General features: G+C 41.5%; 1 protein-coding gene across 2 annotated transcripts in view; it reads left to right on the top strand.

Annotated features, from left to right (window-relative positions):
- The first annotated feature begins 6,263 nt into the window (after positions 1-6,263).
- The window catches only part of LOC144953834 (GON-4-like protein), a 53,407-nt gene continuing 45,035 nt past the window's right edge, over positions 6,264-14,635 (top strand). For both annotated transcript variants that reach the window (XR_013640912.1, XM_078884488.1), the window contains exons 1-7: positions 6,264-6,421; positions 7,615-8,446; positions 8,573-8,647; positions 9,798-9,848; positions 11,088-11,180; positions 12,389-12,520; positions 13,377-13,559. Coding sequence is in view for 1 of the 2 variants with exons in the window: in XM_078884488.1 (XP_078740614.1) it covers positions 7,637-8,446; positions 8,573-8,647; positions 9,798-9,848; positions 11,088-11,180; positions 12,389-12,520; positions 13,377-13,559 (1,344 nt within the window). In the remaining variant the exon portion in view is untranslated. The remainder of the gene's footprint in view (positions 6,422-7,614; positions 8,447-8,572; positions 8,648-9,797; positions 9,849-11,087; positions 11,181-12,388; positions 12,521-13,376; positions 13,560-14,635) is intronic.

Below are 14,635 nucleotides of genomic sequence, written 5' to 3'. Positions count from 1 at the left end.
GAAATAGTAACATCATGGAAAACAACGAACTGCAACGCATAAACGTCATATTGTGGCTTATTGGCATACACCGTGACAAGTTATTGTTTCTTTAAAGTCCACACACACGTAGCTGTGCCCTAAACAACACTCGTTAAGTCGTTACATTGACGTCTTTACTGTCCATGCATATTAACGGGACGATGAATCCCCTCCACTTCTCCTATTAACCGGCTCTCACCTCTTCGCCCGATCACTCACTCCCGTACTCGGACCGATATGATGTCTCCCTTAACTTCTCGAGCAGGAACCTGTCACCTGTTACTCCACACACCTCTACATCTAGCAGGTAGCTGTCACCTGGCTACTCTACACACCTTTACACCTAGCAGGTGACTGTCACCTGGCTACTCTACACACCTCTACACCTAGTAGGTAGCTGTCACTTGGCTACTTCACATACCTCTACACATATTCTAGTGAGCAGGAACCCTTTACAATGCACGACCAGAGCTAACATCTGCACGGCTGTCTTTAACAGCATGAACTGGACAAGAGGCAAGCCATCGGGTCTACCGTCATTGTTATAACTCCCTCCCCTACCCCACCTACTCGTTATTCTAACCCTACCTCTTTGAACTCTCTGCTCCCTTCTTCCAGCATTCACAGGTGAAGCTTACTTCACCGCTTCAAGTCCACCTCGCCTTGAGAGCTCCATCTCCATGGCGACCCCTGCAACTCTGTCTACATGTGCCTGCGCTTCAAACGCAGGTGCACTCCCCATCACCCCCACCTAATCACCGTGAACGTCACGCTCCTTACACGCAACAATTACGCGCAATCTCCTATCGACTCGTAGGTCACAACAGCGGCACGTCCGAAGGTCGAGACGGGACAGCGGCTCTGATAGGGAGGAGTGAGATGAATTGTGGCATCGCAAGAGTGATAGGGATGACCGAAGGGGGGGGGGGGCATTTATCGAGCAGTAGATAGACCATATCCCTGATGATGATGTCACAAGCGTTTTTGATATGTTGCAGGATAATTTGACATGGCACACAATGAGTGGTACACGGTTTTGCAACCGTAGAACACTTATCTCAGGAAAGGTGCACAGTTACATGGGATATGGCTACATTGCTGTTTAAAACTAATAATTATTGGCAACCATTAATTCGGTAATTTGTTGAAATTGAGAAAAAACAAAAAAAAACCTTAAACCGGGCTGATGGCTATAGACGGAGATCTACTTGGTAACACAATGTTGATAATGATCATTAGGATTTAATTGTGAGTCATCGTATTAAACAACTCCTAACTAGATTCATTATATCAGTAAAGTGCTGTAGCCGTTTTGGTAAAAAATAAATGGATTATTTCATTTCAAGAATGTAACGTTCAATCAACCTTCATTACTAAATCCTGATTGATAATCGAGTTTAAGTAATCTAGTTTAAATAATCAGATTTAATCCTTAAAATAAATAATTAACAGTCAATAAATCTAGCTTTTTAAGTGAAAGTAATCCATTGAATTACAATAATGTTAACCCTAACCCTAAAAAAAAAATGCACCTGAAGACAGTCGCTTGTTGTTGCGATCGAAACGTCGTGATCTATTATTTTTTCTACCTATGTAACCTAATTAACCTTACTCAAATATTAAAAGAAAAAACTCAAGTGTTTCACCTAATACAATTGTAGTGACATCGCGGGATGTCACTATACAGTGCCGGCCCAAGAGAGGCACGGCGTGCGGTGTAACGACATCGCGGACACCACGATGATGTGGGTGAAGTACCGGCACTAGAGGGGCTTGGTCAGCGTTGATTGATAGCGCTGGATGGCATCACGCTTGGCGTGCAATGCCAGCCCTAGAGGATCGGGTGTGAGAGTGCTGGCCATAGCGAAGGGGTTACTGAGGGCCATGCACTCTGGTTGACCTGAGAGGACACGTGACTGGTTAAGTCTACAGGGGGGCCCCAAGTGGGAGCTATGGGTGGTCACGTGGTCCGGGTCGAGATCCTGCTAGAGGTCCCTGAAAGATGGTCGTGGCCAAGGGCGGAGCCAGCCACACCGTAGAGAATATAAGCCGGGTCCCCCAGAGGGGCCGGCGTTGTTGGTCATCCTGAAGAAACCTTCGTCTACATTCAACGTTCTCCGAGTCTCCAACACGTGGACCTGGACCCAAGCTGTGGTCCCGGTCCGTAGTAGCTAGTTACATGGTAACTGGTGTAGTTAGCCTGGTGGTCACCACCATAGGTTGTTATTCTGTTAAGGGGCAATTACCGCGTGTGTTGGTGTTAAATAAATGTGTTGCCTCCAAAAGCACGTCTGCGACTCAGTTGAACCTACTACATAATTATGCTACGAATGGTACCTTATTATAAATGACATTTGGATTTTATAAAGTTGGAAGATTTACATTCACGAGTATCATGCATTATACCTTAATACAATTAACAATAGCTTATTTATACAAATAGTGAAATAGCTTTACCTTGTTACACTATTTAACCCTGTGAATTACAACCAATCAGTTAGCAATCAATTATAATGATTAAAGCCATTTCACCTGCATGGCTGTGATGAGGACGTCATGACACCTACTTAAGGACCCAGATTATAATGCGCATTCACTGGAGATGTGAGTTCTTGCTGAGCTCTTTAGTGATGAGGCTGGTTGCCATTTTCAGCGAAGCGTCGTACAAAATTGTAAAAATTTTGCTTGCTTTTCAAAGTGCCAATTTGCAACAAAGAAAAAATCAAGTAGCACATTTTCCCACGTGACAACTTGATTTTTGTTGGCTTCGTCGGTTGGTGGAGGGTGCATAGCTCCAATATAAATGTTACACCTACACGATCTTGAATCATAATATTGATCGTGAACACCTACGGGTATGAAGTTACACCCACATGTATTTAAGTCAATAAAGTAGGCATCAGTATAGGAGCATAGAGCAATGGGAATGAAAAAAATGAATCTTCAATTCTGCCACGCACGATTCGCTACGTGCATTAAGACTGTGAAGTAATCGACTTTAATATCGGTTACTTGTTCGATCACCATTCAAACGCAGCATCAATCTTGGACCAATCAATATAAACTACGGCATTCTTTCTTGATATGCGTATGCCTGATGTATGTCCAACTTATTTTGCACCGTACGTAGTCAAGCATGCCAATTGGAGGTGCGGGAGAAGGACGACAAACGAAACAATCTGCACGTGGATGCAGACCAACAACTAAAATTTCACATTGGGGTGGTCAAGCCCAGATTACCGTGTCAGGAGCAGCGTATTGTATGGCTGTGATGTCTCCTTCGTAATCGTGGATCGGGTATTGTGTAGTAAACTGTTGTTCTGGTCTGTTCTGGGTGACCACAGTCGCACACTGGAGGGTTTTTCAATTTTCCATCTGGGCATCAGTTACCCGAATTTGCCATGGTTCGTGGAAGATCAAAACCGGGGATCTTCTGCGAATACGTTATAAGGCCGCACTCAATACATACACAGTGATCACCACAAGTGAACCACAATGACTTGCTGATCTCGTCAAAGAGCATAAGGGGCCGTCCATAAAAGACGTCACGCGATTTTGGACGATTTTGACCCCCCCCCCCCTTCGTCACACGGCGTCACAAAAAGTCAGACGTCACAAAGCTCTGCCCCCCCCCCCCCCCAAAAAATAAAACATGCTTAAAATGGCTTTAAACTATTGTCATTGTAGTGCGTATTTAATGTGTCGCTGCACTCTGATGTTGTAGGAGAAAACATGTATTAAAAGGTATTTTTAATGAAGTAGAACGTGTTGTCTATATTTATTAAAAAATGCGCATTTTGATGTGACGTCACATTTCTCACCCCCCCCCCTCGTCACACATCGTCACAAATGTCTGACCCCCCCCCCCCCCCTAGGTGCGTGACGCATTTATGGACGGCCCCTAAACCATCACGCATCCTCGCAGCGGCTTTTGGCTGCTGAGCCATCGAACAAAGACGGTCACCGCATCACGCACTTTCAGATGCGCTTCTGCAGCCGTCTGGAACGCCGGTTCCTTCCAATATTGTGAAGCCACTGGAGCTATGCAGTTTAAAATCTACATAAAAAATGTCAATTTAATATCTACATTAGAAACTAATTTATTTATAACTGCCCTTTGTATTGTTTGTTGTCCGTCCCCCGCACATCCGATTGGCTACGTACAGTCCGAAAGAAATTCGACATACATAGATAGCTGTCTTATATAAAGTGTACATGCCCTAATGTGGTTAGGTTGGATCTCTCCGACAAACATCTAAAGTTGTTTGGCAAACTTGTTGTATGATGTTTTGTTACTTAAGATGTATTACATACATACGTTGGGTCTTTCACAAGGTGTTTTTTTAGCTCTTTTGTGCTCTGCATTGACGACTTTCTAACGAATACATTTGGAAAGAGTACTTTGAGAAGTTGCTAAATGGTGAAAACCCAAGATGCGTAATGGTTGAGAAACATCAAATAATTGAAGTAGTTGCAGATACATTAACCAGAGGCTCTGGGGAACATGACGCATTAAAAGACAGTGGGGCCAGATGAGATTCCAATTGACGTTTAAATTAATGAGAGAAAATGGTGCTGAAATATTAATGGGGCTGTTTGGGAAAAAATGGATGGAAAAGAAAATGCTGTATCCGTGGAGAGAGAGCAAATTGGTTCCCATCTTTAATGGGAAAGGTCACGTACACGAGTGTGGTAACTACAGAGGAATAGCATTGATGAGTCACATCATGCAACTCTGGGAAAGGATAATAGAAAGGAGACTGAGGAAGCTGGTGGATATTGGTGAGTCAGGTTAGATTCATACAGGGAAGGTCAACAATGGATGCAATCTTTGCACGTATTGATGTAGAAGTTCTAAGAGAAGAAACGGGACATGTATATGGTGTTCATTGATCTAGAGAAAGCGTACGAAAGGGTGCCTCGAGGGGTAATTTGGTGATTTATTAGAACAGATATTCCTGAGGTATATGTCCAGCTGATCCAGGATATGTATGAAGGAGGATAAATGCATATGTGCGAAGCAGCCGTGGGGTGTTGGAGAGTTTTCAAGTCAAAGTAGGAGTGAAGCCAGGTTCTGCCCCGAGCCCTTTCCTGTTCACCCTGGTGCTGGACACACTAACGAGATATATTCAGAGACAGCCCCCGTGGTGTATGCTGTTTGCAGACGATATTGTGCTATGCGGTGGAAGCCGACGGGTAGTGGAAGATGATTTGAAGATCTGGGTGCAAAAGATTAAAGGGAATGGGTTGAATATCAGTCAGATAAAGACGTAGTACATGGTGGAAATTATCAGTGGAAATAATGCAGGATCGCAAATTGGAAGTGACCAGTTAATGAAGACGAACGAGTATCAGTACCTGTGCTGATGGATCACTAGGAGATACGAGAACATGAACAATGGCTGGATGGCTTAAATTGCGAGAGATGACTGGAGTAGTGTGTGATAAGAGGGTTCCATTATGATACCTCCTTTGCCAGTAGCAAGATATAGTAATAGGTTTTTACCCTTTTAACTGGCAACAAAACTGACACCTTTATACAAGGGATCATGTTTGCATTAACCACAACACTCGCGGTCAATTTTGTTGCCAGTTAAAAGGGTAAAAACCTATTACTAAGAGGGTTCCAGTTTGGTTAAAGGGAAAAGTGGACAAGGTGGTGCTGTTGTATGGGGTCGAGTGCTGGGACACAAGAGGGAGGACCAAGCTATGGTATGCACAAAGATGAGGACGTTACGGTGGATGTTGAGTTTGATAAGGAAGGACAGGGTCAGAAACGAAGAAGTGAGAGGAAGACTCAATGTGGGAGAAATCACAGAGAAGATGGGAGAAACAAGGCTGGTTTGGTTCGGTCATGTGAAGAGACAACAATAAAATGGTATGGGCCAGAAGGTGGAAGGAAATAGATCAAGAGGAAGGCAGAATAGGACGTGGGCGATGTGGTGCGATCGGACATGGTGGCCAGAGGAGCGCAAAGAGAGAAGGCTGGCAAAGACAGTGGGACAAACGCGTGGAAGAAGTAGAATACATTTGGCGGCCATCTTACGTGGGGGTGGGAGAGGGGGTGAGATCCTCCACCCCCACATAAGATGGCGGCAGAGTGGGAGGGAGGTGAGTCTCCCCCCCCCCACCAGCATGGAGGGGGAGGGGGGGAGGGGAACCCACCCCTCCCTCCCCGCGCGTCGCCCTTCGATGACGTCACTCGCGCACGGCCACAGTCTTCCCCAGGCAAGATGGCCGCCCCGGCTTCACTCGTCCCGCCGCAGATGGTGAAGTGAGGACCCCTGCAACGGTGCGCGGACTCCTCCAGACGGAGTTTTCGAACACGCTCGACGCTTCAGACGAACCCGCCTCGAAAGCCTCCGTACAACGCGGCTTCATCGGGACCAGCGTACCCTCGGTAATGTACCATGTTCAAATAAAAATCACGCTGCCGCTTATTTACATCGCACGGACGCGAAAAGTGGCCGCGAGTTCCGTGGAGGCCTTGCACCCAAGCAGTGGATTAGCCACGGTTCATAATAACAACAACAACGCTCGTTGCTATTTGCTGTAACTCTCTTCTTGTTTAATGAATGAGATAGCTCCCGTGGGCCGCGTTTCGTAAGTTGCTGGCACGGATAACACTCGAACACAGCAGCAGATGGATGTTAAGTTTATTCATCCACGGCAATTCCTGGTAGACTTCAATTCAATTGTGTTGCGACCCTCGATTCGTACAGCATGGATTGTGATGGTCGCATTGGTGTGTGATGTTGAGAGGTCGTTGTGTTACATTGCCGGTTGAATGTTTTGAGTTTGACTGTAACGAACTTTGTTCGCACCCTACGTTATCCACCGTGCTAATCGGTTGGCTACGTTGTTGATGGGTCTGAATTGTTCACGTTCTTAACATTAGGTACGGAAATGGTTTGCGAATGTTATTTCATATTGGTGTGCTGCGGATACTATACATTCAAGCTACATAGTGTAGTTGAAAAGTAATTCAGTTCATTTGATGTGCTACACGGATGACCCCGCTCAGCCCGTTCCCTGGCTATTCTACAAGTGAGATCTGTGGTGCGTGAGTTCAGCAGCAATACAAACATCAAGATTGGCGGACGAGTGCAGGGTCCTTAAAGAATATTGCACCACAAGTAGAATGGTAATTAATGGTACAGCCGTGTAACGTATTGCTAACGCTACTGTTTCATTAGACCTCCTTTGCCAGTACCTTTTTTTCTGGCAACAAAACTGAAACCTTTTTACCAGGATTCAGGTGTGCATTGACCACAATACTTGCAGTCTAATGCAAACAAAAAACACACTATTATAATATATGCATTTTTCTTGACACTCATTGGTCCACACCAAGGGACTGATTGGTCCACACCAAGGGACCAATCAGTTTCAAGAACAATGCATATATTACCATAGTGTGTTTTTTTGTTTGCATTTGACTGCAAGTATTGTGGTTAATGCAGACATAAATCCTTGTAAACAGGTTTCAGTTTTGTTGCCAGAAAAAGGGGAAAACCCCTATTATTATAACGATACTGTTGTATATAATGAAGACGATGTACCATAAACAAATCATGTTTTTGTATGTTTCAGATTGAAATATTCAACTTTAAAAATGCCCAAACGCAGGGCCCTTTCATCTCCCAACGTTCCATCAGAGAAAAAATTCCCAAGAATAAACAATGATTCAGCTTCCTCCTCTGCCTCTGTGTCTTCTGATTCAGATAGTGATGAGAATGATCAAAACACATCATATAGACTTTTAAAACCTACATTTACTTTTGAACAGTCTTCTGGATATGTAAAAAAATACAACTGTGAAGAGAAATTAGATCCATCAGTCGTTTGTGTCAGTAAACATGCTAATGATTCCAGTTGTCCATCACATACTAGCACATTTGCCGCGGTCTGCCAAAAGAAACCCTTTGCAGAGGCAATTTCAGAACCAGCTTTTCCGCAAAATGCACCATTGGAAAGTGGCAGTGGTGAAAATAAAACACCTGGTTTTCCAGCTGAAAAGACTGCTTGTTTACAAATAGAGGACTCTACAGCTTTAGACTCGGTGAGTTGTATTACTACCAAGTGTGAGCCCATATCATTAGAAACAGTGCAAGATAGCAGCACACTTTTCTCCACCAAAGAGACGGCAGATGATGAGAGGAGTGCTTGTACATCTCCAGCAGTGTGTGAGCCTGAAACGTTGGCCATGGTTGTTAAACTTGAAACATTGGAGAATGAAGATAATGCTTCTACCTCGAAAAGCCCGAACCAATATGTGGCTGAATTAACGTCAAAAGATGTGCAAAAGGAAGAAGAAGATACGCTGCAAATTGTTATTGTTGAAGATACTTATCTAGAAAAGAAGCTCGAGGATGACGCACAGCAACACAATCTGACTGCAGTAAATGTTAAAAACATTTTGCATGTAAGTATAAGTTATTGATGTTTTTACAAGTGTACAGTAATTGACGCTTACACTTAAATTGTACGCTTGCTATCGGAGTTCTTATTGTGCATGTATAATATAACGGATGTCTGATGTCCTTTTCAGGAAGTCATCACGAATGAGCATGTCATTGCTATGATGAGAGCAGCCTTGAATGACGTCGATGAAGCCCCAATTTTTGTAAGTAAATAATCGAGCATACGACGAGAACATTTTTGCCTAAATCCTCACGTTTGTTACATTACAATATTCAACTTAAAGCAGTAGTTTCATCGTACCTATCTTAAGTAATATGTAAGTGTGATTTAGTCAGTTTGACCCCCTCATTCATAATCATGAACTGGTGACGTCACTCTACATCGAACAGCCCCCCTCATTAATAATCATAAGGTGACGTCCTCCAAATGGACACCCCCCCCCCCCCATTGATAATAATTAGCGGCTGACGTCAGTGCAAATTTGGGGGCTGAGGCGCCTCCTGCCCCAACCTCGGCGTCAACTTCCAACCCTCACTACAAAGGCAGAACCCTCACGTCAATCGATCTCCGTAACGCTATTGAGACGTGAAAGTAAAAAGGACGTCATGATGAACAAGGGATTATAACCTTAAAATGAAATAGGTCTATGTTACCGCACCCTTACAAATTGCATATCACGTCGTGGTCTGCTTTTCGCTTTCAAGTTTCAGATTTACTGCAATACACCCGTCCTTGGACGGGCAAAAGGCTCGTTACCAATAAATACAGACATTGAGGCTATAAAAAGCAACATGGTCAATTCAGAATAAATAAAATACATTCCAACCCCTCTGAATAACCAATATGGTACCCTGAGAATGATGTGCATCAGACAGTCACACCTGCACAGTTGGCCTGTGAAAGTGTGCCAGTGACCAATTGTCACGCTTCTCATTTTTCCAGTTGCTTGATGTAATCGCAAGCAATCGGAGATTGGATTGTGACCATAACCAGTGAGGCCGGGCATTGCCTGTCATTTCGATTATTATTTCAGTTTTAATTGGCAGAAATTTAGACCTAACAATTCTAGGTCAAGATAAGGAAGGAAAAAAAAACTTTTCATATTGTGTTCTTCACGACAGAACACCAGCCACTGTATAAACCACTGGTTTGGCTGAGATGGGAATACAGAGAAACGTCGCTGACTTGAAAGAGGTTCTCTTAACCTGCTGGAGTGGAAATTTCAACAGTTCCTGAAAATTCTGCTGTTTGGTCATGGGCCCATCTGCAGTTAATACCGAAATGTTTTTGTACATGTAAGTTGAATTCATAACTTACTCAGCTAACATAGAGGGCATTTTTATTTACTTCAGGAACCAAAGATGACACGCTCAAAAGCGAAAGAAGCTTCAGAAAAGGGCTCCGTAAGTATTTTCATTTTGTGTTATGGAATCGTTTTTCAGTATACTAAAGCAATCTATTCTTTGAATTTCTTCATTTAATTAAAACATTATTTATTTAAGTTGAGTCATTTTAAAATAATTATGCATTTAGTCTTGCCCCTGTATTGTGGTCATCGCCAATTAAAATGGATGCATTTGTTACAAAGGCAAGATATTTTACACATTGGTGTGATTGCAACTATCTGATAATTCCAAAATTACAAACGGTTATTTGAAAAGCCTTGTCCAGCCCAGCAATGCTGTGATTGAGTCTCTAAAGAAAGCTTTGCAAGGATAACCCATCTCTTCATTCTGGGTCAATTAAATAAGTACCACGTTTTGAGAAAGTAACAGTGGTCATTGCGTGGAGTAGCTGGTACCCATAATAATGGGATTTCCGCCACTGGTTTTAGGACTGAAAATTAAGGCGAGTTCCCAACACTTTAATTTGACCAGAGGTGGTACTTGAATAATGAGTGGTCATCATGTAAATGAGAACTTCTACAAATATATATTTTTAAACCATTTACCACAATAAATAAGCATGTGGAGTTGCAGTAACCATTTCAGTATTGCCTTATTATGGTTTCATTAAAGGCAATGCACAGTGTATATTTGTATTTTGCATCGTTCACACTCTTCCATATGTTTTGGAAGGTGTAGCGTTATTAATTGACACGCATTTTTGGATTGCTTTATAACAGACTAGCTTTACTACCCGGCTTCGCCCGAGACTTGGATTCTTGTCTTGGATTAATACACGGCCTACGCGGAGGGTGGGGGGGGCGTGACGTCAGCAGGCACACTGCGTGACGCTTCCGCATGCGGGTGACATCACAGATGTGACGTCACCGCTATTTTTATACTTTTTGCATTGTATACAGTCTGGAAGCTACCCACATGCCAAATTTCAAGTTTGTTGCATGTTGCGAAGTATGCTAGACATTTTGAATAGACACATTCACAAATTTCCATTTTATATATATAGATGTGTGTAATGTGTGTAATGGGTAATTACTTATATACCTATATATTATCTCTTTAAATTGTTGCATATAAGTAAACCAATTAATCCATGCTGTCTTTGTTTGGAAATTATTGTAATTATATAAAAAATATATTTATACCGACTATTTTGACTCTTCTACAGCATATTATTTGTATTCTTGTGCCATTGTTTCAATATTCCATTGGATTTTTTGTGAAATGGGTGTGCTTCAGCAACCACAGTTTCTGGAGATTCCTCTTGAGGAAGAGGACTCATCCGATGAAGAATACCAACCAGAAGAAGAGGAAGATGACACAGCTGAGGAGGTCTGTATTAGAATATTTCTAATTGGACAGCATTGCTATGAATGCAGATGAAGCAAGTCTACAGTAAATTACTTTTTACTCCTTAATAATTCATATTACATTATAATTGTGGGTCTCATACAATATGTTGTTGTGGGTTATTTAGGTGCCACAGAGCAGTCCAGCGAATCACAACCCACATTTTTGAGGATTGCTAAATCGTGTCTCATACCTGCAATTTCATCGCATATATCATTAAAGAGTAATGAGTATTATTGCAATTACTGTAATACATTTGGTGGAGTGTTTAGCACTGTTCTTCACGTGCTGTAAACTCAACAACCTGAGTAAATGAGAGGTACAGCAAGCGTGCTGTGACGGTTCCACCTGAAGACGAAAACTTGTGTTGCCTCTGAAACGTCGTGATTTTTATTTTACTTTTATTAATTTAAATTTTTTACCTACGTGACTTTACCGAAAAAACCTAAGAATATGGATACTTGCAGTCACGAAAGCTTTAAATCTGATTTATAGCTACAGCTAATTTGAGTGGCGAGTGATAACTGCTCCGGGGGACCCTCTTCAGAAACCCAAATTGAACAATGTGGTGCAGTGGGGTCAAACAACCCTCAAGACTGGTCCGAACTAATTAGATGCTCGCTAAGTGCTCGGTTGATTGGCAGAGAAGCAAGGACCTGGAATCTGATTGGACAGTGAGTGTGAAGGATGGAAACACGGCCAATTTGCAATGTTAGTTGAGGGGTTGGTTAGAGACCTGTTTCATGGAAAGTTGTGGGATTGGCTAAGGGAAGGAAGACACCCTGGAACTTTGGAGAAGGTCGTGTTCTAATTTGAATTAGCAGTCCTTCCAGCACCTTTTCTATCCGAGACTACTTTCTACATGTAGGCATTAAAAAACAATTTTCGTCAGTGAATAGAAATGTCTTTACTGTGTCATGCCCACGTACATTCATATTAAATGCATTGTGACATTCCATTATGTACTAACTTGTGTCAGTACTCATAAGTACATGTCATATGTATGTATGTAGAACTTATTTTGCACCTTACGTAGTAAACGATGCTAATTATTTGCTACAAATATCGTACGTAATGCATAAACTGAAATGTACACTCATAGCACATAAGACAATACTTGGAGTTTTACAAAGCTAACTGAATGCTAGTTTCCATCACCAATTTGTTTTGTTTCACAACTTTCTTAACAGAGCCTTTTGGAGAGTGATCTGGAGAATTCCCTGGTGGCTGAATGTGTTTCTCCAATCAGCCCCGGGCACCACCGGTTAAGGCGCAGCTCGTGTGTTTCTGATGTTGAGGATGAAGGCAGTACTGATGCACAGGTGATATTTCCACTTACATAGCTTACCATTACTGCTTATATATAATGAATACATGGAATGCTTAAATTGACACATGGTATGTTAACGTGCATGGTGTATTGATGTTTTTTAGTGGCATAAAAACAGATCATGAGAAGAATATGAGAATATTGTTTTCAAATCTAGGATAAATTTATGTTTTCTAGGCTAATCTTTCAGAACTTTCTACAGAGGGCAATTAATTCAACATTGCACTTCAAAAATTAATGCAGTCAATTGCAATTGCAGTGTTTATTGTTGAGGCAGTTGTAATTGTGGGAGTTATTACTGTTTTAATTGTAAATGCAGTATTGTGTTAGTAGTTAATTGCTATGGTACTTATGACTAGTATTAATGCTGTAATAAGCTCATTAATTTTGCTGTACTAATTAAATGCTCTCAGAATGATTACTGTTGTAATTGGTATGAAAGTTGATGGTAGTATTCCTGCTGTAGGAAGTAGTAATTACAGTCTCACTGGTTGTGACATCACAAGTTTTTGGTGATGGCATGGAGTGGATTGCCCATGGATGATGATTAATTATTTTATTTGATACCTACGTGACTTTACCGAAAGAACCAAATAGTAATTATTAGAACTTTAATTTTTAACACACTAAGCAATACCTTCCATGAAACGTAATTTAAAACCCAAGTAAACGTTTCACAATTCTTAAATAAGAATTACAGCCTGTTCAGTTTCTTCATGAAGTATTTTTTATCTAATAACATTCAACATGAAAATTTCGTATCATTGCATTTTATAACAGGTGATTTTGTAAGTGCAATTCATAGACAATTGTTTGTTTCTTGGACATGTGTTTGCTTTTCTCTTTAGTCAATCCAAGTTGAAGAACCACAACCACAACCCACAATTCAGAAGATCAGACACGTTAGCGCCATGGTTGTACCAATGGGGCCTCCACCTCCCCTCCCAGCAAAGGACAGCACTTTTATTGAGAAACTCAATGCTGTTGACGAAGAGTTGGCTTTCAGCAGCATTGTTGGATATCAATATCGGGTTAGTATCACGTGATCGTGTAAATGTAAAATTGTATGATCATATTGTGTATCCTTTGCTGTTCACAAAAACAAGTAATTTCGTTCCAAATAATATTTACTTTTTTTTTACCTTTGCCAATGTGCTGCTGTTAAGAATAACTGTTAGGTTATATATTCTTGGTTCTTTCGGTAAAGTCACCTGATGATGATTGCTTGTGTTGCAGTCGAAATGTCGTGAGAATTTTTTATTGTTTAATATTTTTATTATTTTATTATTTCTCTTCTACGTGACTTTACCGAAAGAACCAAGAATATGAATCCCTGCAGTCACGAAAGCTTTAAATAAAAATGTAACTGTTAGGTTATGAATTTAATTCACATTAGCAGTGTGTGTGGAAGGTAAGCAAATGTTACTATGGTATTCTACCAGAACCAATGATATACCATGATATCTCCCTTTGTATTATTGCATTTGTTTACCCAGGAAAGCCTCGCTGAGTCTCATGACTCTGTTCTGTCAAGTTTTCACAGGGGGAGTCGATGATTGCGATCTATTTTCAAATTGAGTAATGTGGGGTTACTCTTTCAAAGTTGGCCAATTTGGACCATGACGCCGGCACAGTGGCCTGCTCTGGCGCATGACGTCATGAGACCTCTCAAGTTCACTATGAAGCACACGGTGCATATTTTGAATATTACACCGGCAGTAATAACCATGGCGGTCGCTGAATTAAAACCATGAACCAGTGCGACAAGTGGTGAACGTGCTACCAAAATAACCATGTGTGAATAAAACTACCACAAAAGTCTTTCTTCAATGTGTATTATTATAATTGTCACAGACTTCTAATAAGCAGAATGTGGAAATTCAAGTGACGTACGTATACCCTTTCAAAAAATGCTGTTGGTTCCACGGTTATTGTGCTGTAGATTTTTATCATAGCTCACTGGAATTGGTACTGCATATGCAGTGTCTGGGATGAATGGGTTAGATATTCAAGGACGAAGAATGCTGCTTTATGAAAGTAGCCTGATATAAATTTAAAACACAGTACTTAAATTGTGAAGTCTAATTACATGCAAGAGATTAGTGAA

Source organism: Lampetra fluviatilis, chromosome 3 (genome assembly GCF_964198595.1).
Source record: "Lampetra fluviatilis chromosome 3, kcLamFluv1.1, whole genome shotgun sequence".
In the NCBI taxonomy this organism is placed as follows: Eukaryota; Metazoa; Chordata; class Hyperoartia; order Petromyzontiformes; family Petromyzontidae; genus Lampetra; species Lampetra fluviatilis.
Note: the sequence above shows the minus strand (reverse complement) of the source record. Positions and strands in the feature narration are given on the sequence as shown.